The sequence below is a fragment of the Felis catus genome, chromosome B3, assembly GCF_018350175.1.
Source record: "Felis catus isolate Fca126 chromosome B3, F.catus_Fca126_mat1.0, whole genome shotgun sequence".
In the NCBI taxonomy this organism is placed as follows: Eukaryota; Metazoa; Chordata; class Mammalia; order Carnivora; family Felidae; genus Felis; species Felis catus.
In genome coordinates, this window is record NC_058373.1 from 137,140,737 (window position 1) to 137,166,948 (window position 26,212).

The 26,212-nt window shown below is 52.6% G+C and overlaps 1 protein-coding gene across 3 annotated transcripts; it reads right to left on the minus strand.

Annotated features, from left to right (window-relative positions):
* Positions 1 to 3,587: 3,587 nt before the first annotated feature.
* SERPINA12 (serpin family A member 12) lies at positions 3,588 to 18,120 on the minus strand. 3 transcript variants are annotated; one of them, XM_019833591.2, is made up of 6 exons: positions 17,882 to 18,120; positions 12,647 to 12,768; positions 11,441 to 12,091; positions 9,442 to 9,712; positions 5,629 to 5,776; positions 3,588 to 4,060 (listed from the first exon to the last, which is right to left on the minus strand). In XM_019833591.2, the coding sequence occupies exons 2-6, from the start codon at positions 12,654 to 12,656 to the stop codon at positions 3,869 to 3,871; spliced, it is 1,272 nt and encodes a 423-aa protein (XP_019689150.1). In that variant the 5' UTR covers positions 12,657 to 12,768; positions 17,882 to 18,120; the 3' UTR covers positions 3,588 to 3,868. The 3 variants fall into 3 exon arrangements, with proteins under 3 accessions (XP_019689150.1, XP_003988021.1, XP_019689151.1); XM_003987972.3 differs by lacking the exon at positions 12,647 to 12,768; XM_019833592.2 differs by lacking the exon at positions 12,647 to 12,768 and having other exon boundaries at positions 11,441 to 12,107.
* Between the last annotated feature and the right edge of the window lie 8,092 nt (positions 18,121 to 26,212).

Below are 26,212 nucleotides of genomic sequence, written 5' to 3' on the forward strand. Positions count from 1 at the left end.
TCAAGCCCCTAGAACGGTCCCTGCACAGGACGGACACTCAGAAAATATTTGCTGGATGGGGGGGGGGGGTGGACGAAGAAAAACTGAAATGCTCAGGGGACTTGCATTTAGTCCCAGATCTGTGGCTTTCCAGCTGTGGGAACTTGGGCAAGTTACGTGGTCTTCCTGAGCCTCGGTTTTCTCATCTGTAGAATGGAACCGTCGCCCAGCTTGAAGGGTTGGCGGGTCGGTTTCTTGGTGGAAAAACCGACACGATGCCAGTCCCGTGGGAGGCAGGTAGTCAGTGTTGGTTGCTTCAAAGGCGAATTTACTCACTTATTCATCCGTGGGGTCAGTCCATCCACAAACAGGTGGCCTGTGAAGGTGTTCTAGCAGAAGTAGGCGTGGATCTTTCTGGAAGCGGGAGTAACACGCTGAAAGGAGCTGGTGGGCGTAGCAGAGAATGGGGAGCAAGAGCAGGGTGGGGTGGAGAGAGCAGGTGCAGGGAGGCGGCAATCCCCAGGGGGAGAAGCAGGCATGGCCAGTCCCCCCGGGCGGTGGCCTTCCATCCCAGAGGAGTGGGGGGCTCTGGAGGGGGGCTGGCCGTGTCCAGAGCAAGGGGACTGCTGTGCCAGTCTTTCATTGCAGCAAACACAGACATGGCCCAGGCAATGGGGCCGAGGGACGCAGCCAGAGGGACACTTATAAGTGTCTTATAAGCCAGTCTGCAGCCAGAGGGACACTTATAAACACATGTGTTTGCCCAAGACACCCTTCAGCTCAGCACCGGTGACAACTCACCGTGGTTCTTGGGCTAAAGATCAGCGTTCTCCCTGTAGCCCCCGAGGCCCCAGGCTCACTCACTGCCCACCTCCTCCTGCTTTATTTTGTTGTTCTGGCCAAATTAATCTCATTTCAGTTCCTCATCCCTGCTGCTTGCCTGCCCCAGGTCCTCTGCACCTGCTGTTTCCCCTGCTTGGCGGAATCTGTCTGTGTTCCCACTCCAAGCTCTTCCTCTTTCTTTCCCCCACGATAGGATTTATTTCTGTCGTGCAGAGCAAAAGTATGTCTGTGAAGGTGGGACATCTTCTGAAAAGTGTTTAAGATGTGCAACAGTCACTTTGACAATAAAGTTGGTCAGAGGGAAGACCAGTGAGCATTGGAGCTTGTGCTCAACTTCTTCTTCTTTTTTTTTTTTTAATTTTTTTTTTCAACGTTTATTTATTTTTGGGACAGAGAGAGAGAGAGCATGAACGGGCGAGGGGCAGAGAGAGAGGGAGACACAGAATCGGAAACAGGCTCCAGGCTCTGAGCCATCAGCCCAGAGCCCGACGCGGGGCTCGAACTCCCGGACCGCGAGATCGTGACCTGGCTGAAGTCGGACACTCAACCGACTGTGCCACCCAGGCGCCCCGATTGTGCTCAACTTCTATCTGGAAGCCCAGCCAGCATTTTCTAGATCGCTGACCACACTGAGGCAATCATACCTGTGTGCGGGTTTAACTGTGGCGATTCAAGAACAGATAAGCTCCCAGCATTTGGAGATGTCTCAGCCTTCTCGGAGCCCCCAGACCGGGTCGGACCCCCGTTACCTACCTTGGAAGGCCCCCAGGGTTGTCTTTTTTTTCATGCTCACCGGAGCTCGTGATCAGAAATGCACGTGTGTGTGTCTGCAACTCACCGCTGTTTCTCCCGCTGGATAGTAATGTCACGGAGGCAGGGGCCAGGTCTGTTTGTAACGGCCACCAGTGCACAGGCTGTCGCCCCATAAATCGCTGCTTAATAATGCAGGATTGATTGCAGCCCGCGTGGGGGTGGAGGGGAAATTCAGACCCAGGAGCCATGGAGGCGAGTGCTTTATTGAGAGGCTGCTTGGAAGATGCCGGAAAGGTAGGGACGGTCTCAGAGAGATATCCTAATGGACTGGGCGCTGGAGGACAAGCAGGAGCTCGTTAGGCAGGATGAGGGCATTCCCAGTAGAGGGGAATGCCAAGGCAAGGGCCCGGAGCACTGAGTTTTGGAAAAGAGCTCGTCATCTCAGACGCTTGGGGGACGGTGGGAGGAGAGCGTAACAGGGGCCACTGCTGAATGCCTGCCATGTGCCGGGCATGGATTGCATGTCATGCCTTGTAACCCTCAGAGCTCCTCAGCCCCAGGACCTAGGTATTATTACACGTGTTTTAGTAAAGTAAATGAGGTTCAGGGGGGTTAAGTGACATGTCCAAGCCACCCAGCTACTATGTGGCTTGTCTGACTGTCCCTTGTCCCCAGTGGATAATGTCGCAGACCCGAGCCGACCACTGAGGGTTCCCGTGTGTATCTGGTGTCTTCCCACCGCCCCCCCCCCACCTCCCTCAGGCTGGTGCAGGGGAAATGGTGACCGTCAACAATGTGCTCTGCAGGGATTCCCTGCTTTTTGCCCCACGTCTGTGTCACTGGCACAGGGTCTCAGCCTTCTCTGTCTCCCACCCTCTCAAAGAGGGGTGTTTACTCCGGTGCCCCCCCATCTTAGCCCTCACCACTCTGTAAAGTAGCCCAATCCCTCTCCAGACGACCTCCTCCGCCAGCCTACGTGTGGGCTGCGTCTCCAGGGCCCTGGGGGTGCCCAGGACGGAAGAGAGGGTGCCTGTTGGATACACCCATGCTGAAGTGGACTGGGCAGCTCTCTTAGCTGGGAGAGGAGCTCAGGAGTGGCTAGCCAGGCCCCCAAGTCCACGTGGAACCCCTCCCTGCCCTGGCCCAGAAGACAAGTGCTTGTGGCCCACGGCAAACCACAAGGCCGTAGGAAAATCACTTTATGGCTCTGCCTCAGTTTCCACGTCTGTCCATTCTGGCCACCCCACGGGGCAGCTGTGACCGGAACACAAAAGGCACAGTAAGCGGTGAGCTGCTAGGTACCCCCAGGGGACGCCAGCTGATGCCAGCTCAGGCTTCTTCGTGGCCACGCCACTCAGGACCCCCTCCTCCCAAAACACGTGGGCAGTGGGCATTTACGGCAGGAGGCAAAGGAATCAGCTCGTTGGAAACGAGGGCTCCCATGCTTCTAACCTAGATAGCTCCATGGGCATGTGCGACAGATCTTGAGGGGCCACATTTTCTATGCAGGTGCAGGGAACCCCCTCCCCCCACCCCATTCACTCTTGAGCTGAGCTCGCTAACAGGTTCAAACCCCAGGCTCTTCCCTGTGGGCTCTGGAATCAGATACACCTGGCCCTGAACCCTCGTCGCTGCTATTCCAGGCTCCACCCCCCAGCGCTGGGCCAGCCCCACCCCTACTTTACCCTCCAACTGGATGCCTGGCTGATCCTGGAGTTCCCATGGGGACACCGTGGGCGACATAACTTTGTAGATCGCACACCAAAGATCCAAGGCTAAGGGCTCACCAGGGGGAACTAACTTTTCTAACGAAGGCTGCTAGTTTCCTCAGAGCCCCAGAAGGGACTTGTCACTGCCCTCGTTTCAAGAACACAGAAATAGAGGCTCAGAGGAGGTATGTGGCTTTCCCAGAGACACTCTGTTCCTCAGATGTGAACCCAAGTGTCTCTCCCTCCAAAGTCTGGGTGCTCGTGTCATCTCATTGCTTTCCCCAAATTATCCACCAACGGACGGCAGAACTGAGGGGGTGTTTATTCAATCACGGAGCCCCTCTGCCTCTCCGGGGAGAGAAGATCACAGCCAGCCAAGTGGGTGGTGGTGGGGGGTCCGAATCCCACACTAGAAAGGGCAGGGAGAGGGCTGAGGCACAGGAGCCCCCAAAGCCAGCCGGGCTGCCTGTGTGGACGGTGTTCTTGGGAGCTCTTGATGGTGTAGGATTAGATTAGAAGGTCCTCAATCCCGATCTCAGGCAGACAAAACGTTCTCAGCCCCAAGCCATCGCTGGAAGTCCCCGTTACGCCCCAGTAGGATTAGTAATCTTTCCCACGAAGATTATAGTAGACAGGACGCTATCCTCAATAAGCACCAAAAAGGATCTGTTTATAGTGATGGAGAGCGGCTTCTCCATGGGCAGCGTCTGTGCTCCGGAGCCCGCTGCGCCCTCCGTCCCCTTCTCATCCATCTTCAACACTGCCTTGTGCACCGCCTGCAGAAATCAGGGGTGCGGTCAGTGTCACCAAGCTCCTCGGAGCTCCGGAGAGGGAGAGGTCTCGGCCAAGGCTGCCCAGCACGGCAGTAACCTGGCTGGGGCCAGCTGCCCCGGGGCTCCTCGGTCTTCTGCCGTCATTACAGAAGGATATGGGCAAACAGTGTGAAGGAAAGAGTGAGGCGAGGGGAGTGCCAGCTGCAGCGGGGAGGGTGGGGTGGTTTGCTAACCTTCCGTGAATTACAGGGAAGTGTCGAGGGGTGTAAGGGCAGAAGGAGTCTATTGAACCTCAGCTAGATGGAAGGGAGGAGATCGTATCCCCACCAAGTCCTGTCCATAGTCCTCTCATCTGCCTGGAGGACAGGAAGCCAGATTCTGGGGGAGCCGTTGGAGATGACCGAGACCCCAGATCTACCCCAGGACACCGACATCTGTGACCAGGTGACCCGCCCTGGGGGGGATGGATGGGCTTCCCGGAATACTGACGCATTGCATTCCACTCTACGGAATTCTATCAATTTCACTAGCGGGCCGGTAGCCGTTGTTGACACATAGAATCACAGCCATCAGCACGTCTAACTGTGGAAAAGAAATGAGCCACTGAACCGAATAAAAGCCTGCCGGAAAGGGGTAGCTGGCATTGACTCTTTACGGGAGGAAGCACTTAAAAGCGAGAAAATTCTATTAACTGTCTTTCTTCCTCTGGCAAAGTGGGAAATAAATTTGAATCAGTGCCTGCTGTCAGCTGGGCTTGGCGACCAAGATCTCTCCCGGATCGGCTTGAACTTCCCATGTAGCACCAGCCAGTCTCCACCACTCGGGACGCCGTGCTCTCCAGGCTGCAAGCCTTTGGCCAAGCCGTTCCCTTTAATGGAAGATCCTCCCTACGCCTATCCCTGCTTGTTGAAATCTCCCCAACCCCCCAACGCCCTTTTACCTTAAAAGTAGGGTTGCCAGATAAAATAGAGCATGTACCATTCAAGTTGAATTTCGGGGAAATGATGACTTTCTTCTAGTGCAAGTATATCCCATATTCTGGACTAAAGAAACTATTTGTCACGTATCTGAAATTTGGATTTAACTGAAGGTCCTGTCTGAGATCTGCTATATCCCAGGACACCACCCCATGCGGTTCTCTCTGTCCCCAGCACACAGGCGTTCAGCCTCGTTGGAAATCACGGGGCCCTTGGCTTGCTCATGTAGAACATGTTTGTGACTTACTCCCAACAAGCCCGTGAGGCCTTTGGGACAGACTCTGGGTCCGAGCTAGACCAGTCCTAGGCCTTAATAAATGTTCCAGGTCCTGAGCAGTCGTTCGTTGCACAGAATCGACTTCCAAAATAGCATCAGGAGCTTGGTATTTCCAACTCCAAAGACCAGAAACATGAGGCATGGGGAAGTTACGTGGTCCCCCCAGGATGACATGGCTGGTTAAGGACAGAGCTGGACTGGCACCCGGCCTGACTGGAGGGATGAGACCTGGCTGGCTGCTGTGACAATGGCTTTGGCCCAGGGCTGTGCGAAGGCTCCCCGTGGGAGGGGGTGGCATCCAGGCCAGGCCCACTTACCTCACCCACTTTTAGGCTTCGATGAGGGGAGATCCGGGTGAGATCACCATGCTCCTCAAAGATTTTGGTGATACCCAGGTAGGACAGCGTCCTCTTCAGGTCATAGGTCCCGGTGATGGAGAATCTGGGCAAAGATATGTCCACGACCCTGGGGGAGATGGGAGTAACAGGTGAGCAGCAGGGTGTCCCTGCTTCCCTGGGCAGGCGCAAGGCAGGGATGAGTGGGACATTGGCCCTCTCAGCACTGAGGGTCTCAGACCTTCTCTCTGTCCCCAGAGTGAAGAGGGACTCTGACCTTGGGACCCTGGCTTCAAAACACCTCTCAACTATGTCCCTTCTCCCTATCAAACCTGCCCCAGAGCCCTCATCCACAGAAATGTTCTCAAGTTTCCACTGTTTCAGGGCCCCATGGGCCACAGACGTTGAGGTGTCCCCACCGTGGTCTCAGCCTTGCCCAAGCCCTGAACCAGTCCTGACCCAGCGAGCCAGATGCCAGAGGCAGCAAGGTCCTGGGATCTGAAGCCAGGCAGAACTGAGTTCAAATCCATTCTGACTCTTGGAACAAATGATCTCACGTTCTTAAGCCACTTGGGTGAAATGATGATGCCAATCGCAGCAAGCATGAGGCAGGAAGGATGCTAAAGCAAATGCGTGTAGGCACTGAGCAGCCGGTGACCAACCAGCAAAGTATTTCTCGTTTCACCCATGAGTTGGTGGCTTCTCATCCTCTGCAGGTGGAATCCGGATCGGCCTCCCCACCTGGGGCTTGGGGCCAGGGGCCCTGGGGTACCCATGGGCCCTGGGTTCCTGTCCGCCTGGCTCTAAACTCTATTTCTTGTTGCCTATTTGCAACCTCATTCCTGCCCACATTTCTTCTCTTCTTCTGCAGCCCCCATCATAAATGGTATCTGCCTGATCACCCCCCAGGAATAGGTCATGTTCTCTGATGACCTCTATCCTACAGAACAGAAGCAAACTCATCACCCCTGGCCCCGAGTCACCTCTCAGCTCCCAGCCCATTCCTTTTCCTCCTTTTCATAGCAGAAATTAATCATCTCTGCCAGAGATCTCTACTTCTCCCACTATTTCTCGGCCCACTCCACCTAGACCTTTGCCATCAACATCCCACTGTCCAGGGCCACTGTTGACCTCTGCTTGCTTGACCCAGGAGACAGCTCCCAGACAGTGGGTCCCCTTTCTCCACGTGGAAGCATTCCAGCTCCCTCTCCTTCACCGGCCACTCCTTCTCTCCCCCTTTGCCAGCATCACCTCATCGCCCATCTGTACTGTCTGTGATGCTCCAAGCCCCACCCCCTCGGTCCTCTTATTTTCTATCTTTCCTCCCTCCAGAAGGATCTCATTCAGTGTCAGGGCTTTAAATACCAGCCACAGGCCTGGTGAATTCCCACTCATTCATTCACTCAACAAATTAAGTGCCTCTTGTATACAGGGGATGGTGTTCAAGGTGCTTGGATGCATGTGTGAACGAAAGAGGCAAAACTCGTGACCTTGAGTGTGTGCTCTAGCAGGGAAGACAGACAAGAAAACCCAGATGATGAAAAGCATCCCATAAGCATCGATGCATAGATGGGGAGCCTGTGTATAAGGAGGCAATGCATGCGATGGGAAAAAATCCAGATCAACTTGGAGGAATTAGGGATGCTGAGACACAGGGAAGATTGGAGAAACTTGGAAGGAGACAAAAGAATCAGGCAAGCTGGGTCATTTTTTTCTGAGTGAAATGGGGAGCCACAATAGGGTGCTGACCAGAGAGGCTCGACACGCTCTTGCTTAGGGCTGAAAACGGTCATTTTGTCCACTTCGTGAAGGATATGCTCCTGGTGTGGGGCGGGGGTCACAGGAGTTGGTGCCAGGAGTCCCCTGGGAAGCGGTTGCAGTCCTACTGTGATATGGGAGGGTCAGGAACAGGAGCCAGCTAGGATGCACTGTGGAGGAACCCCTATGAGCAGCCTGTGCTTGGACTTCACAAGAAGCCGCTTCTATGCTCTATGAGTATCCCCGGGCCTCTGCGAAGATCTCTGGTTGTGTTAAGCCCAAACCTCCAGGAAGGCCTGTGTTGGTCTGCAGGAAATCTCAAAGGGCCTCTCTCACAAAGGGTGGAGTGTGGGCCCCTCTCCCGAAACCAGAGAGATGGCCACAGTTTTCCAGGAACATCTGCTTGCAGTTAGCGGTGTCTTGATGGCAGTCTCAGCTCCGAGGGCTGCAGAGGGGCTTGGGCACAGGCCACACGCAGCACCAGTTGCTGGGACCAGAGCTGCGCCCCATGGAAAACTGGCAGGAATAGCCTAGGGATGGGGATGTTGAGTCCCTCCAGCCCAGCTGCAGGGTCTCTGGTCATCATAATTTGAATACTAAGAGAAATATGACCTTATGGAGGTCACGTCTCATGAAGCCAGGACTTCTGGATAAAGTGTGGGTGGAGGGCGTGCAGCCCACTTTTCACACCCTTCCACACCCTTCATTCCCCAAGGCACCTCTGTGAACTCAGAAACAGGAGGGCACAGGCTGGAAACTGCCAGCCTCCTTGGTGGCAACCCCAGGTTAATAGAGATGTGCCTTCATCTTCAACCAATGGGCTGCCATCCCAGAGGTTCACCACGTAGGTAAGGGGACCAGACCTACAAGACGCCTGTCTTTCAATAAACCTGAAGTTCAGATGCTCTTCTGAGAACTTTGGAACCCTGCCTCTTCAACCCGTTGGAAGGCGAAGGTCTGTGCCTTCCGTAGGGTCATGATTTGCTACTGCACATTTGATCCCCTCAAGAGTCCTTTGAGGCCGGCGTTAGTGGACCATGCCACAGAAGAGAAAACTGGGTCTCAGCTAAGGTTGGAACCCAGACACTTCCTCCCGTTTCGGGGCCCAGATGCCATTACCCACCGCGGGCCCTGGTTTTCAGCAGGGAGGATCAGGAGGTGCTGTGCAGATCCCAAGACATAGCAGCCCTCTTGGGAAGACCTACCATCTAGCCTGCTGTTCCTCCCCATTCTGATACAGTGACTTTATCTGAGGCCTTCAGAACTGGAATTTCTCTTTCATGAGCTTTCAGCTCAATTTAGAGATCCAACATGTGTTCAACAGTTCCTCCGGGGATACGCTCCTGTGCACTTCCAGCTGCCATATGCTTGTCCTGGCCCTGAAGCTCCCCAGGCACCTTGCACATCTACACTGACACCAAGTCGACACTGATTCCGAGTCCCCAGCCCTTACTCTTCCCAAGAACATCTACTATTAAGCAAGTGCCTGAGAAGAATTCTGTAAGCTCATCTTAAATCTGTTCTAATTTTATGCTTAAAAAAATTAGTTACTCACTTTAGTCCTTCAACTGTTATTAGTATAACTTATTTGGGCTGCACTTCACCCGTTTTATGATAACATTACAGTTAAAAACATGATTCTGTGTACAACAGACAACTCCCTTTGACACCTCATGTTTGTCCCTGCAGTTTCTCTCTGCCTAGGATTCCATCACTTCTTTCTCATCCTCACACGCCACTGTTCAGCCTTGAAGACTTAACCCCAATGCCACCTGCTCCATAGAGCACCGCCCCCCACCACTGCCCACCATGATTTTTCTCTGTCCACTCCACTCTTATGATATAACCATCTCCCTCTAAGAACAAGTGTTTCGCTATATTCCTAGGACTCGTTTTCTGGTCTACTTCCTACCAAAATACAAGTTCATCACGGAGCCCAAAATAGGACTTGGTCATGGGGTTAGAGCTCAATAGATCTGGGCTAGAAGAAGTAAAAAGGAAGAAGGGAGTTGCTGAGTATGGCAGGCACCCTCTTACTTTCGTGTTGTTAGTTTTTTCCATCTGACCAAAGTGTCCGTCTTTATGGCCTCCTCCACATTCTTCATTTTACCCTTATCAGGAAGAATGAAGATGGCAGTGATGGTGCCCTGGTAGGGCATTTCCAGGACAGTGCAGGAGAGCTGTTCATCATAGCCGGCTTCATATATGCCCCCGCGGAACATCATGGGCACCTTCACTGACTTGTTTCCATCCAGGATGAAGTCTTCCTCTTTAGTTGCTTTTGGATCAAATTCTTGTTTCCACCTGGCTTAGGATTGAAGAAGGACAAAGTGACATGAGTTTCCTGAAAGGGAAGAGGTGACTGGACCCAGCTAACCAATGATCTCTGTCCACGTGGATTCAAGGACGGGGTTTGGATACTCTGGGATATCAGGACACGTCTCTGGGAATCCTTGCCCATGTGCCATACCCTGAAATCTCCTGGTAAGGCGGCATGGGTCTGATTGTCAGTTCCCAAAGAAGCCATGATCAGGGCTGTGGGGCTGAGAGGGAACCTGTGGACTGCCTGAAGCCCAGGTGCTGTTGAGGCTGAGACAGCCCTTGGATTGTGTCCCAGTAGAGAGGCCTGGGTTATACTTAGTAGGAACTATTTGGTCTTATGTGAGTGAAAATACTCAGCTCTGTTCTAAGTCAGTCCTGGAATAGCTGCCCTCAGGTAGGACTGAGAAAACTGATGGAACAAGCTGCTTTGGGGAGCCTACTGAAGAGAAGAAAACACTCAAAGCTGGGTGTTTGGACCCCTCCATTTTGACCCTGACTACTCTTTGATACCATTTAGCATAAAGTGAGACCTGGGTCTTTTCACACCCACTAATCTCAGAGCCCCCAGTATGGGACCCTGAGGGCCAAGTCCCTGGATTCAACTTCTGACTTCACTGTTCCAGAAGGATGACCTTGAACAAGTGTCTCAATTGCATTCGGCTTCAGCGTCCTTGTCTGAAGAATGAAGAGATTGATGAGTACCTTAGAGGGCTGCTGTGTGACTGAGTGGGAAAAGCAGCACAGATCAATGACCTTGCACATTGAGTATTGAGTGCATGCTAGTCATCATCAGCCTCATTGTTGCCATTGCTTTTAAAATCTAGGGGATGTAGAAACTTTGGGAAATTCCAGATTCTCCTCTCTCCCTCTGCTCTTTTCCTCTATGCCATCAGTTTCACTGTGGATTTGGGAAGAACTGAACTTCCATATTCAGGACCATGTTTCTGATAGCCCCGCCATGATCTTGCCTGATCCGAGGGCTGTTGGCCTCTGATTCTTGCCTATGTTGGCCAACCTTTGAGTGTGCATGTGGCATGTGAGTGGCTATGTGTGGTGGTGACTGGTTGGGGGGGTGGTAAGTAAAACTTAGATTTGGGAATATTCTTTCATCTTCTTTTTCAGTCTCTCACTCTCAGATTCAGCCTCTCACCTTGTAGATCTGTCACATCTACAAAATGTGACAAGGAGACCAGGGCACCCGCCAAAGTGAACCTCACCGCCATCATCAACACAATTACCATCCTGGGTGTCTACTTGGAGTGCTATAAATGCACAGCCTGTGGGTCAAGAGAAGTAGATTCTAGTCCTGACTAGAATCTAGTCCTGACTAGTCCTGCTTTGACTGGCTTTGTAACCCTAAATCAATCTCTTTCCAAGCTACACATCCCTCATCTAAGAAACAGGGAAAAGAATGTCACTCCAATCTCTACCACCAATGTTGTATTAGGATAATCAGTAATAATGAAAATGCACATATGGAGAATAATTTAGACTTCCCCAAATTAGTTTGTCATACATTTTTACTTTGGATCCCAATAAATGCCCTATGAGTTGTGAATAAAGGTACTCATTTTGCAGATAGGGAAAGTGGAGTTCTGATAATTTCATTACATATGAATTAAGGTCACAGAGCAAGCAAGTGGCCAACCCAGGTTTTTAATCTAAGTCTACTGGTCATCCTATCCTTTCCATGCCAACATGCCCCAAGCCTTACCTAGAAAGAAAATACAATTTGTAAGAAGCATCACAGTGCCAGGATCTATATTCTTGATCAGGTTGTTGATTTTCCCCTGGGTTTTCTGATTGATATAGTCATTGATCTGCCTCCGAGTATCTTCCAAGTTCTGGAAGTTGACGGGGACGGTGTCTGCATTGTACTGGTTCTTGACATTTGTCAGAAACTTCTTCTGTGGCTTCAGCTTCTTGTCGATGAACAAGGTGTTTGTGAGGTTCAGCTTCAGGTTCTGGCCCTCCTGGTTTATCCTGTGGATGAGGTAATGAAAGGCTTCATGAAGGTCTTTCTCTGGAATATCCCTGAAGTTGAAACCCTCCTTGATCTCATCCAGGGTGGAATCCTGGGCACCCAGAGATAGCATAGCAAAGGCTGAAGAGATGCTCAAGGGGGAAAAGAAGATGTTCTTGTCCGGGCTATTGGACGCCAGCTTCCTGAAAAGCTTGAAGCCGAATTCTGTGTTCCGCTTTGTGAGTTCCTGGGCTGCCCTCCTTCCCTTCCATGATTCGATCTGGCTCACTGGTACATGATTCTTCAGAGGGAGGTTGGGCTGCTGAAGACTTTCCACAGTGAGAAGGCCAGCCAAAAGTAGGCCCAGGCCCAAGATGGGGTTCATTTTCTTTGGCGATTGTCCTGTTGAGTAGTAGACCTGAGGTTAGTAGAAAAAAGAACAAAACAATCCTACTGCCCTTATATTATTCATAAAGACCAGATGAAAGAAGTAGCACAGTGAGGTTTATAAATTCTTTGACATCCATTTTAGCATTTACGCTTTACAATCACTCTGGGGACTAGAAACATTTGTCCTTATTTCATAAATGAGACGACTGAGTGTAGAAGAAATCTCTTGGTTTTGTACTCCTCTCCCCATCCTATAATCATGGTATCTCAATTCCTTTGAGAAACTCCCTCCACTACATTGGATCATAATAAGACTACCCCACACTGTGGGCATGTGACTGGGGCTAGGCCATCAGAATACTCCATCCACTGCCACACTGATTGGTTAAGGGATGAGAATGACCAGCATCAGGAAAGTCATTGTCTTTCCCTGAGAATGCACAATACTCTTAACTTTGGGGTGTCTGGCTTCATTATACAGTCCTAGAACTCAGTGTGGCCATGGGTTCCATATACAGAAGGAAAGAAGAGAGAGAAGGATGGAAAGAAAGAAATGAGGAGACATACTTGGTGACATCTTTGGAGTCCCTGGATCAAGCTTCACCCGAAGCCCACTCACTTCTGTTTCTCCAAGTTATAAGAGCCAGTAAATTTCCCTTTGGGTTGGCTGGTTTGAGTTGGATTTTTTCCTTAAAACCAAACAAAAATCCTGACTAATTTGCATAAACAAATCCCTTTGTCTAATATCACATGGTCTATAAGTGGTGGATACCCAGCCCAGGAGAGCCCAGGTCTCTAATAAACCTCTTTCCATATCCCTTTTCCAGGAAAGAGAGGCAGTGTTATAGAGAAGAAAAGCCAAATCTGCCTGGCCCCAGGACTCCTGCTCCTTTTTGCCACTTCTCAGCACAGCATCTCCCAATAAGACTGAGCTTTTGGGGGACAAACGTTTCATTTTCTGCTTTTCCCCAATTTCCAGTCCTAAGGCTACAGAGAGATGCCAAAAGCATGATATTCTAAAAAGTGTGTTGACTTCTCTAGCTGGACATGCTACTGTCAATGATTTTTACACCAATTTATATTTCTTTGCTCCGTCCTTTGTTTTTACTGTGTGTTTTCCTGTAACTTATATCTCTATTTATCTGCAATCCATGGGAAATAATGTGCTCCTCAACAGTCAAGACTGTTCATGGTTGTCTTAGAGTGGGTTCCCAACAAGCAGAGCCCGCAGGGAGAATTCAGGAATTCATTGCCTGTGTAGGAGGAGTCCCTCAGGAAGTGAGGCAAGCAGGACAGAGAGGGAAAGAACTGAGCACGGATGTGGCCCCGTGTAATATGGAGACTTGGCCTGATCCACAAGAGAGGGCTCTGGAGCATCAACCATATGGCAGCACTGACCCTGTGAGACAAAGGGGGCTGGCTTTTGGACAACTGTCAGTGGCTATGGTCAGTCTGCCCCCAAGATGCAGGGCCTGGAGTAGAACTTCCCAGGTCAGTTAGCTCCTACCCACCAAAGGCAATTTTCCAGAATGGGGAGGGGAGTTGTGAGCTATTAGCAACCAACCTCAGGATCCCCAGCCTAGGGGAACTGAGCCCACCTAGTGGGCTCTTTCCAGTTGAGTGACTAAGAGGGTAACTAAATACCTGAACAGGATCTACACCTAGGGGTGCCCTGAATCCCCAAGTTCTTCATGTCCTCAAACCCTCTATGCCAGGTCCTTTGGACACAGCCTTCAGCACCGTGGACAGGGTCTTCAAAGAGGCTCTGACCCAGTGTTTGAAAATTCTAGTGAATCCTACCCATTTCTTCCATTTTCCTAACAGGACTTTATATTTCTAGGTATCTCCCGCTCCTTAGACAGACAGCCGATGTGCCTCAGGGGCAGGGCTCTATCTCCAGCTCCAAGGGGGCCCTGACAGTGGTGGTTCAGGAGCTGGGCCCAATCCAAGCAGGATGCGGTGAGGTTCTGCCCTGATGGCTGTTCAGGGAGGGGCACATGACTTATGTGATCCAATGAATGAATTTTGGGGCTCTTTGTTGGCATATGGGGGTGCTGCACTCTCTCTTTCTCTGGATGTCCTGGGCAGGAAGGTGTGGATGCCAGGGACTACCATTTGCCCCATGGGGGAAGTGACTCTGGGGCAAAGCCAACACAGAGAAGGGACATGTAGGGTTTTGCAGAGAAACCAGAGCTGGGCCACAGATTAGGTGAACTCAGAGCCCGCCCTGCCTCCAGACTCCCAGTGGTGCTGGTGTGAGTAATGTAGTCAGCTACTCAAGGCCAAAAGCATCCTAAAAAATACAAATGTATATTAAAAAACGCCTGAACGACCAAGCAGTAAGGACTCTGGGCTCTGATCTCAGATCTCTTGGCTGTGTGACACTCAGAAAGGTCATTCCCCTCTCTCAGCTTATGTGATCTCTCAGCATCTTATACTCCTCATGATGTATATTTTAGTAAAAATTAAAAATCGATGGTGATGCACAAGGGCTGTAGGAGCTGTCTGAAAATAGGTAATAAAAAGGAAGATTCATAAAATCCCTGGGATGTTTCAGATAAAGGAAAGAACACAGAAACTAGAAAGGAGTCGATCTCTCGGGCTAGTGGGTTAGACTATTTACAAAATTTGTGTGGTTTAAAAATAGAAGCTTCTTGTCTTCCGAATAGATAATTGCCTGTATGGATGCTAGTTCTCGATACCCAGGAGTGGAGAACTTATCTACCTCAGTCAAGGAGCTGAAAGAACCTACATTCTCGGCAGTAGGTTCACCAGCCAGGTGAGGTGCAAAGCCTTTGGGCAACTTACCGGGAGTGGAGTATGGGTCTGGGCAGGGGGCCAGACCTTGGAGCAGAGAAGGGAAGCTGCTGGAAGCTTCTGGCATAGACCACACACACACACACACACACACACACACACACCACATTTTTAAAGCGATGTTTGGTTAGTGGTCCCTACAAGTGTTTTCTACTTCTCCAAGCTCTTGGAACAAGAACTGATTATGGAATTACAAGTGTAGATATCGGTCCTCTCCTGCTTGTGGGTCTGTTAGGTGGCACGGAATAAGCCTATTAACCCTTCAGAGCCTCAGTTTCTTCATCTATTAAATGGGGAGGGGAGTGACATTTTGACTTCCTCCTCACTAGTTGCGACTACTCATCTCACTGCCCCTGGCCCTGCAGACGCGGACCACACCCCGGCCGGGTCTCAGCTTCCCCCACCTCCATGAGCCTGCGTCCCCCACCTCCTCACCGGCCTCCTGCACCACCTCCTCACTGGCCTCCTGCCCCACCCCACTGAGTCCCAACAGCCTGGCCTCTCTTCCCCCCAAATGGCCCACAGTAGCCCCATTTCTGGGCCTCTCCATCTGTCATCACGGGCTCTAAACTGACTCAGACTTGTCAGATGGGCTCTGGTCCCAGATGCCTGAGTAGGCTAACTTTTATTTCATTCATTAAAATAGCTGAACAACTGGTTGTTTCCCAATAAATTGATAGACTGCCGGTGTTGAGCAATTCTTTGTTGGTTTTTAGTTTGGAGTGAGTGTGTGTGTGTGTGTTTTGTTGTTTCACTAATAAAATAATAAACAAAATAAGAAGAAAAAGAACAAGATCTGAACCTGGTTGGAGCCACATTGGGGGAATCAGTCTTTCAACTCTTCTCTGACCATCCTGGTCCCACACTTCCTATTAATTTCAGGAAACAATTCCCTTCAGTTAGGAATAGATAAATAGTATGGCCCTGACTCAGGAGTCATTCCTCTTGGAGACAGGTCCAAGCCAGGTGAGGAGCCCTCTGGATGAGCAGCTCAGGTAGCCTCAGTCTGCATGTGGAGGGCTGCTGTGGGGAGAGGCCAGGCAGGGGGGTTGCGGGGAGAGCCCAGGCAGGGGTGCCTCAGGGAGAGGCCAGCAGGGCTGCCGCAGCGAGCTCTGGTCTCCCCTCCCACACCATACTGATGAGCTTAGTAACCGGGATCTGCCCATCAAAGGGACTAAGGGGTGGGCAGAGTGGGACATGCTATCACTTTCAACAAGAATGCTGAAAGTCCTTTCATTCTTACTCTTACCAGTAGTTTGGGAAAAACACTACAGCGGCCAACAGCCCACGTGGGAATCAGAACTACTTGATGCACAGCGGTTGGGGTCTCTTTGGAGCCACCTGGCAAGAAAAAGCTCATGTAGTGTCTGTGTTCACGCCAATGAGACTGAAAAGTTCAGGGCGCTTTGGATGAGCTCCCCTCTCCAGTGGCCGGAGCCCTGCTGAGTGACTGCCAGCCAGCTACGGTGCTATTTGCTCCATGAGGGGCCTCTTCCTGCACAGGCTGGACAGAGGCGTCCTGCCATGCCCTGTGTAACCACGGGCCCTCTGAGACCCCAGCTTTCTTCCAGTCCCTTCCAGAGTTCTCCACGGAAGGCACAGTACTTGCATAAACTTAATGCCTTCCCTTGGACTGCGGGACCTGAGGGACCCTTCCTAAAGATGTGCCTTGGCATCCCGAAAGACTGGCACCAAACCCTGGGCTTGAGGAGATGTCCCAGGCACGCTCTGTGGTCTACCTACTTTAAGGGGTTAATACCATTTTTTAAACAATTTTTTTTTAACATTTATTGACTTTTGAGAAACAGAGAATGAGCAGGGAGGGACAGAGAGAGACGGAGACACAGAATCCGAAGCAGGCTCCAGGCTCTAACCTGTCAGCACAGAGCCTGACACGGGGCTCGAACTCATGAACTGTGAGATCATGACCCGAGCCGTAGTCAGTCACCTAACCGACTGAGCCACCCAGGCGCCCCAGGGGTTAATACCGTTTTAAGAAGAGATCGCTTTAGACAGAGTAGACAGTATTATTTTTTGAAGGAAGTTTAGAAGGAAATAGTGGTGAGACATACCCTCCTTCCCCTGCTGGACGTGAGAGCTGACCCGGGAACCAAATCTGATGACTATTGTAGGAGACTTCGTTCTCCTTCCTGGGAAACGAAGAGGGTAGAACGCAAGGACATCGTCTCATCCCCAAATTTGCCCTGGAGATTTCTGCCTTCACTCTTTTCCTTTTTAGTGTTTGTTTATCTTTGCGAGAGATTGAGAGAGAGAGAGAGAGAGAGAGAGAGAGAGAGAGAACGAGCAGGGGATGGGCAGAGAGATGGGGGGAGGGAGCATCTGAAGCAGGCTCTGCACTAACAGCAGAGAGCCCGACGCGGGGCTCGAGCTCACGAACCACAAGGTATGACCTGAATCGAAGTCAGAGGCTCAACTGACTAAGCCACCCAGGTGCCCCGTGCCTTCATTCTTTTAAGAGATATTTTGAGCCTTCCCTCCGTGCCAGGCACAGGGGCAGAGGTGCAACGCCCCCTGTGACCTTCCTTGGAGCCTAAACATGGAGCTGTGTCTCCTGAGAGGCGATGACCACAGCCAGCCCCACAGACTTCACCAAATCCTCAAGCACTTTCCGGCTCTTTGGCCCGTTTCTCCTGCCTTCAGTGACCTCATTCCAGGATGAGGGAACATGCACGTTGGGAAGGCTGAGCGACCATCGATTTCGGGGCCACTTGTGCCATAAAGGGGAAACAGAGGCACAGAGGACAAAGGAGCTGTCTAAGGTCACGACATGCATTTTGCCGGATCAGAGTGGAAATCCCTACTCAATCAGGCTCTTCTTCAAGAGAGGGGCTCCGGGATTTCTTCAAGACACCCACCCTGGGACGGCGCCGCATTTTCCCACGGTCGAAAGCAAACTTTGTTTGGAACAGACAGCAAGCAAACAAACAACACTGGGCTTTTCCAAAGAGAAGATATCATACTCACAGTGCATTCGGGAGAAATCCCCTGAGCCAGCCAAATGGATCTGGTCTTCTTGCTTTATTATTTATACTTCCATGGCCTCTTGGTAATGTGGACGGAAGGCCAATAAAATTAGCTGGCTTGAGTGGGCAGGTGATGGAGACTCTGGGAGCAGTGGCCACGCCACTTCTCGGGGGCTTCTCCTCATCCCCGGAGGCAGCAGCATGATATTTAGACCACACCTGCTGGGCTGTGGCTTCTCTAATGAAGTCCATTTATATCTTTTGCAACCACCGTATTTCCCAATCGCTGTGGATCTGGGACTTGGAGTATTCTACAGGTGCACCAACCCGCAGTCCTGACATTAAATACTCAGCCCAAACATCACCGCTGTCACCGATGGGAAGAGGCAGATAGCTGGGTTTCTTGGGGTCTTTCCCCTCATCCCCCCGTTTCTTGCTTTTGCGATTTTTTCGAGTACTCTACAATTATCAGTTCCATTGCGTGAGCTCGCATGGAGTCCTTTAGGGGAAGAGAAATAATTGCATAGATAGTTTCTCTTAGGGATAACGGGAATCAAACACTCCCATCAAAGTTCGTGCTCATTCAAGAAAGTCACAAGCTGCCTTCCGGCCGCGTGTTGCGTGGGAGTAGTGAGACTATGCGGGGTTGGACTCCCCTTCGTTTTCTGCACTTTCTGAGTTGTCTTTAAGGAACAGGTGTTACCTGAGAAGTAATTTTGACGAGATTGGAAATAAAATGAAACTCTTCTCTTCTCTTTCAAACCCAATGACCGCAGGAGGGAAGAATGAGGAACGCAAGGTGCCTCTTTTCAGTTCTGCTTTCTCTCACTAATTCTCATGAGCAGAAAAATCATTCAAATATGCCCCCCCCGCCCCCGCGCTTAGTGACGTTTCATAATAGGTCTTATGTGACCACAGGACCAAGAGTGTATTGTTTTTTGAAGCAAGTTTAGAACGAAGTAGTGGTGAGACATACCCTCCTTCCCCTGCTGGACGTGAGAGATGACCCGGGAACCAAATCTGATGACTGCTGCAGGAGACTTCGTTCTCCTTCCTGGGAAACGAAGAGGGTAGAACACAAGGACATCGTCTCATCCCTACATTTGCTCTGGAGATTTCTGCCTTCATTCTTTTTCCTTTTAATGTTTATTTATTTTTGCGAGAGAGTGAGAGAGAGAGAGAGAGAGAGAGAGAGAGCACGAGCAGGGGACGGGCAGAGAGAGAAGTGTTTCCTTCCTCTGGGATGCTACTTTACGCAGAGATGTGACTCGCATCCTCAGAGCTGTGCGGAGCAGACGACCCAGCGAAGCCTTCTAGAAAAGAGGGGACCCTGGCTCTTTCCCAGGCCTGGGGCAGCCACATCCTGATACACTCAGAGACCATACCAACCAGGCCGTGGGGATGTGGGGCTCGAGCTGCGAGAATCAGGAGGAGCCCCTGCAGGAGGCCGTGAGCCGCCACCTTCCCTCACCCTGGGGGGCAGGCCTGCCCTCTGGGGTGCATCTGGGCCGCATACACCGAGTGGAGGAGGTGGGAGGGCTTGCTGTGGGGCTCCATTCACTGAGGGGTGTGGATGGACACGCGGCCATGGCAACGCGATGGGCTAAGGTGAGGGCGTTGGTCCTGAGATCCAGCCGGGCAGATGCTGACCCAGAATCTGGGTCTGTGCCCTGGTTTGGGAGGGAAGAACCCTGCTTGCTAATGACAGGGTGGGACCTGTGTGAGTCTTTGGACCACACCTGCTGGCTGCTGCAGACATACTCTGCTTCTGGGCAAACTCCCACGGGAGACACGCGGGAGAGGCCGGAAAGGGACAGCGCTGCGGCCAGGTGGGGATGCTTGCTGAGCAGTACTGGGCTGCACCGGGAGTGCCTGAGCTCAGACAACGCCCAGGGGTCAGTAGGCCACGGCGGAGGCCGGCCACGCAGGGAGGCCAGGCCTTCAATCTCCGCAAACGGCTGCCCACCCCTGCCGGGGAGGAACCATTAGGGTTCTGATGGGCCAAGGTGGCTTTGCAGAGGTGGGTGCCGGTGGAGAGCAGTGGCCGTGGGAGGACCAGCCCCTTCCCAGCACCCATCGAGGGGCAGCGGCCTAGACTTGGGGCTGCCCTGACCACCTGTAGATGGGAACATTCGAGGCCCATGGATTTGGGCCTGGTGTCCGTAGAGGGTTAGGAAGGTGAAGATGATTGTCCAGTCTGGGGACACCGCAGTGAGCTGACAGACCTGAGGCAGTAGCCTGCGGCAGGGGCATGGCCTGAATACGTTTTTATGGTGCGGCCACGCGTCGGGGTGAGGGGGGAACAGGGGGCTTCCGGCTGTACCCTCGCTCTTTGGTTGTCCGAGATGCTGGGCCTGGGAGAGGTCTCTATCCTAGATCTAGGAACATGTTAGTGACCATGCCAGTCCCCGCGTCCAGGAGCACAGGTCTGCTTGGAACACGGGAGGGCACAGAGACGAAGCCACACTCGGTAAAGGCTTATTACTGTGCATTATTAAAAGATACTTACTGATGGATATATTGCATTTTTCACATCAACTTTGTAAGTTAGGTGCTGCGAGACCCATTTTACGTAAGAGGAAACTGAGGTTCCTCTAGCCAGAAGATTAGGAGACCCGAGACTGAAAATCAGGCCTTCTGGCTCCTAATCCCTTGTTCTAGCAATGGCTCCGGAAGACCATGGATGAAATGGGGGACCATGGCACTTGGACAGCCAGCCCTGGCCTCGAGTCCGTGTCCAGACTGGCGCTCTATGCAGCCAGGCCTGGAAAAGGAGACAAAATGTCTGTCTCTTTGATGGTTTTGTTTTAAAAAAAAAATTAGTTTATTTATTTATTTTGAGAGAGAGTGAACGAGAGAGCGTGTGTGCAAGTGGGGGAGGAAGGGCAGAGGGAGGGGGAGGATCCCAGGCAGGCTCTGCACTGTCAGCACAGGGCCCGACGTGGGGCTCGAACCCATGAACCATGAGATCATAACCTGAGCTGAAGTCAGATGCTTAACCGACTGAGCCACCCAGGCGCCCCCCCCCCTTTTTTTTGATGTTTAAAAAAATGTTTTTTAGTTCATTTGTTTATTTTGAGAGAGAGAGAAAGAGAGAGAGAGAGAGAGAGAGAATGTCTGCTATTTGAATGGTCACCTCAGCCCTTGGTTCTCTCCCCTAAGACACACACACACACACACACACACACACACACACACACAGTTCTTGGATTGGCCTCCCCGTCCCCTCCTTTCCCCTTCGTGAGTCTTTCTTGGGCTTCCCTAGGTCTCCCTCTCCCGGTTACTGGCCCTCTGTATGTCTCAGTCCTGCAGCCTCCAGTTTTGGAGCAGGCTCCCTCCAGGCTCCCCAGCCCCACAAGCCCCTTCGGCAAACCAGGTGGGCTTCTGCCCAGGACCCGCCAAGCCCGCTTCTATCACCTCCTCCCTCCCCCCGGCTCAGCCTGACCAGTCGGCCCTGCTAGGGTCCCTGCCCAGACGGCAGCCTGCCTGGAGCTCTCTTCCTGCCTGGAGAGACCCGCACCTGCTTTCCTCGCCCCCACCCGACACGGCACCTGGCGCTTTGCGGATACCGTGGGAGCTCTGTGGATCCACTGACGGAGGCCGAGCTCACTGGGATCTGAGCGTTCGGCACCCGGGAAAGCTCAGAGACAAAGGTGAGGGCACGCTGCATACCAGTCCTTGGTTCCATGGCCTTGATGTCTGTAATGTCTCCGCGTAGAATCAGCCACCCCAGATTCCTTCCCTGGGGCAGGAGGGGAGTGACAGAGGTGGCCTGACACCGCTGTAGGACACCAACCACACAGCACAGTCCCTGCCCCGCTTCCCAGGCGTAGGCTGGAAGCAGGCATCGTGCCCTGCCCTGCCCCTAGCTCTGGGAGGTCTAGAACCCACAGGCCTTGGCCTGTGCTCTGGGCTGCTGACTTAGGTCACCTGTAACACACAGGTGACTGATGAAGCCATATCTTGCCCTCGATCTCAGTTTACCCACCTGTTCAGCCGTGGGGGCGGGGTGGGGGGGAGATATTAGATCTATGGTTGCCCGAGGAGGCCAGTCTCTTGGAAGTGCTGCTGTGACTCAATCGCCCTTAAAATAAACAGACCTGAAGTCTGTGTCGAATGATGTTCTAGCTGGGACTAGAGTCCGGTCTAACTGCAGAACAGCAAAGGCACCGGGGGGGGGAAATGTTTCAGAAAAATCTTTACGGAAAAGCAACCACAAATCACACACTAAAACGTAAGTCCCTAATTTAATGCTTTAGTACGCTTTGGGATAAGTCCACCGATTTGATGTCAGCACTGTGTGTACGTGTAAACACGCACGTGTATGCACACACACACACACACACACACACACATTTAATTCTTAGCAGTCTGTGAAGGAAAAACTATTGTGATTCCCATTATATAGATGAAAAACCTGAGGTTAGAAATAGCGAATCAAACGTTGAATAAGACGTGGTTATTAAGTGGATGGACATCCTCGAAAGAATATCTTAATACGAAAGAAGAAAACATTAATGGGGATCCGATTAGTGGCGACATTGGGGCGAGACTGAGGAAACACGGGGACGGTCCGTAGCTGCACGTAAAGCCGTTGCTTTAATGGTTTGCAGAATTTGTCGCGATGGCCCACCGGCTTCCACGTGGCCCGGTGGCCACAGGAGACCTCGTTGCCCTCTGTTCTCCATTTCTGAGGTCTGCTCTCCTCCAGCGTGGCCTCCTCTCTGTCACTGACTGGCAGAGCTTGGGTGGAAACACGGATCAGATGTCTACAACGCGCACTGAGCAGCAAGAAAGAACCCAAGTCGGCCCCGGGAGCGAGTTCCGCGACCCAGGCCTGAGCGAGCCCTTGTGAATTCCTGGTGAAGGGCTGCTTCTTAGCTAGCCAGAAGAGCACAGAAGGCTTTCTGGAGTCAGTGATGTCTTTCTAAAGTGAGGTCTGGGGCGCCTGGGTGGCTCAGTTGGTGAAGCATCCAACTCTTGACTTCTGCCCAGGTCATGATCTCATGGTCGTGGGATCGAGCCCCATGTTGGGCTCCGTGCTGAGTACAGAGCCTCCTTAAGATTCTTTCCCTCCCTCTTCCTCTGCCCCCCCCCACTTGCACACGTGGGTGTGCACACGCTCTCTCAAAAAAATTTTTTAAGTGAAGTCTGAGGTTTCACTCCAGCAACCCCAGCGTGGTTGCAGCTGGACAAAGTGTGGCCCTAACAAAGCCACAGGAAGCTATGGAACGTGCATAGGTGAAGGTCGGCCTTGGGCCTCTGGAAGTCCTCCCGCCCTAAGCCCCTGCCCCCCTCCCGCCAGAGCAAGCCCAGGTAGGATTTCCACATCTGTGCACGCACACGCACACACACACACACACACACACACACACACACACGGCTGATTTCTATCTACTTCTCCTCACAGGGCCTCAGTGGGTTTTGCTGCAAAATGCATTATTCATCTCGCACCTGCTTGGGACCTGGGGCCAGGAGCAAGGTGGAGCCTTCCAAGGGTCAGCCCCTGGCTTAATCCCTTAGTCGGCAGGAGGGAGAAGCCGAGTGATGCCCCCTGACCTGCCCGTACCCCTCTCCCACATTCTTGCAGCCTCTCCCGTCACGCTGGAGGTGTTTTGATAGGGATTCGCGCTAAATGTGTAGCTTGCTTTTGGTAGTATTTGTTCTTTCAATCCAGGAGCAGTTTCTTTCATGAGTGCTTTATAGAAGCCCGATGTTGAGGTGGAGCCCAGGTCCCAAAATCAGAGAGGCCTGGGTTCAAGACCTGCATCCATCACGCGTTAGCTGGGCCACCTCACCTGGGCCATTTCTCCTGTCTGTGCCTCACGGCTTCCCTCTGTTCAGTGGGATTAGCTGAGGCCCAGTGGTGGGCAGTCCTTCCCGTCAGACGGAATATGTGTTATAAATAATGGATCAGGCGGCGAGAGTAGAATTTCAAGGAAGGCGGGGGTCTGTAAATAATTCTGTTATTGACCGGCGTAGAGACAGGAAAAGATGTCTCCGTTTGGGTACCTACTAGCCGTTTTATGTGCCACAGCACAGTGAAGTGCGAAAAACGCTCACTTCTGAGTTTTGAGAGATTTGGGGTGACGGAAAGGCTATCTACTAAAGACCCCCAAGCCATGGGACTAGGGACGCTGAGCCGAGTGGGTGGAGAAGTGGTGAGGAAATACTCGAGAGCCTGTGCTTCCGTTCGGTCCACGCCATCCCCCGAATCCCAATCCAGGACCGGCAGCGTGGCACAAGGCAGGAATGACTCCGAAAGCCGTTCTCACGGGGCTCACCCTGCAGGTGGACGGGGGCGAAAGGCACATCAGAAATGTGGAAGGGGAGGTTCCCCTCCTTCATCCACGTTTCTAGCACCCCTCCCTGAGTGAGCGAAAGCAAGCCGGTAAAAAATTGTGTGGGGGCCGGTAGGGAGATCTCCTTGATTTGCAAGGGTGTATTCTGAGCCGTGATCTGATACCAGCCAGACGTTAAGGAGGACCGGTCTCTACAATCCAAGACAAAATGAAGGACAACTACTTTGGGAGAGAGAATACAGTGACTGAAACTTCATACTAAGGTGTGAATGACTAATATCAGATGGCTTCAGCAGGGGCAAGGAAAGAAACAGTAGGGGCCTAGGGATCTGAAGCAGGGAGGAAAAGACTGCAGAGCGGGGAAAGAGGACAGAACAAGGAGATGGAGGGTGGGGACCGGAGGACTGTGGCTGAAGTCAGCGAATGTGGGTCCGGGTTCCCCATCTGCCGTTTCCCGGTGACACAACCCTTTTCAGGTTACTTCATCTTGAAAGATATTCATTTCCTCACCAATAAAATCAGGGAATGCTTGAGAAATCCGCTGGGAGGACTGATGAAACACACGACTGTCAGAGGCGCTGTGTCAACCATTGCCCCCCCCCCTCCCCGGGCCCGGCTCTTCCAGGACTTGGGAAATTTGCAGGGGGTCCCCGATGGCCGGACCAGCAGCCCTTGTAGTCTTCCCTTCGGGTGTGTATTTGAAGAAGTTCTGTGTGCTGGCCTCCAGATCTGTGTGGGGGAAGGATGAAAACATCAGCCCCTCGCAGCTGCCGACGTCATAAAGTCGGGCGTCTAGACACCCGCATAACCTGACCTGTGGGGGCTTGGTCAGGACCTCTGTGTCTCCTCACGAGGCCGGAAGCGACTTCCCTCCTTAACTGAGCAGCCAGGCTGTTCTGGGGGCCCCTCAGAGGACTCGTGGCCCGAGCAGGGGGCTGGGCGTGAGACGTGCCAGGCTCCCGGCGTCACCTCAAAATCTCAGGCCCCTGCCCCTCGACTTGCTCACCTGTAAAATGGGTATGATCATCCTCACCCCTCCGCAAGCAAAGCCCCCGAAACTGTGTCTGGCGGGCAGAGGCACTGCCCAGGAGCTGCTTTTATGGTCCTGCTATTATCGTGATCATTGTTATGCCTAATTGCGATTGTTTCATGATGACACCGGTAATGGAGGTGAGCCACGGAGGGCGGAGCATTTCCACGGGGGTGTCCGCATCACCTCGCCACACCCACCGCACCTTCCATCACAGCTGCCTCCCACCTGGCACGCTCCAGCGGCCTTGGGCAGGCCGGGCCGGGCGGGAGGCGTGTGCCAGAGGCACGCGGGGGGTGCTGGCTGTCAGAGGCGCCACCAGGCAGACCTCTCCGCCGGTCCCTGTGCAGCTGGGGGTCATCTCTCAGTTACGGCCGGCGGAGGTGGGAGAACAATGTTCAGAACTCCGTCCGAGGTGGGGGGCATCCGGGCAGGACTGGGGCGGGCGGGGTTGGGGGTTGGGTCACATCCTCCGAAGTGGCCCTAAAGGCCCTGGTCGTGTGACTGTGTCCATGTGAGCCACCAGGCAGGGGGATTGCGGGTGGGCCCAGATTTTCTCTGGGCCAGTGGGTCCGGTCCCGAGGACTTGATCTGGGCCAGTGCGGGTATCTGGCGGGGGGCAGGGGAGGGCTCTGGGAGGTGCAGGGCTTCTGAGGTGGTGGCGGCTGGTGACTGGAGACAGGCAGGTGGTGGAACTTTGAGTCCAGAGTCATTTGAGTAGGGGCTTCGGCGACCCCTGGGCATAGGGAGTGAGCAGGGGGACAAGAGCGAGGCTGGGTGTCAGGACAGGGAGAGGAAATAGCGAATCAGGACCTCGAGGACTGTGCTGGGCCCCCAGCATGCCACCCCCTAGCCCTTCTCCTGCCACAGAGACCGTCACTCCTCCGTGTTCTGACTCTGTCCCGTGGCTCTCTGCTCCTTCATCGCCTCGTGGTGCCTTCCTTGCCAAGGGGACACACCTGGCTGCAGCCATCACTCTCAGCACCTCCCAAGGCTTATG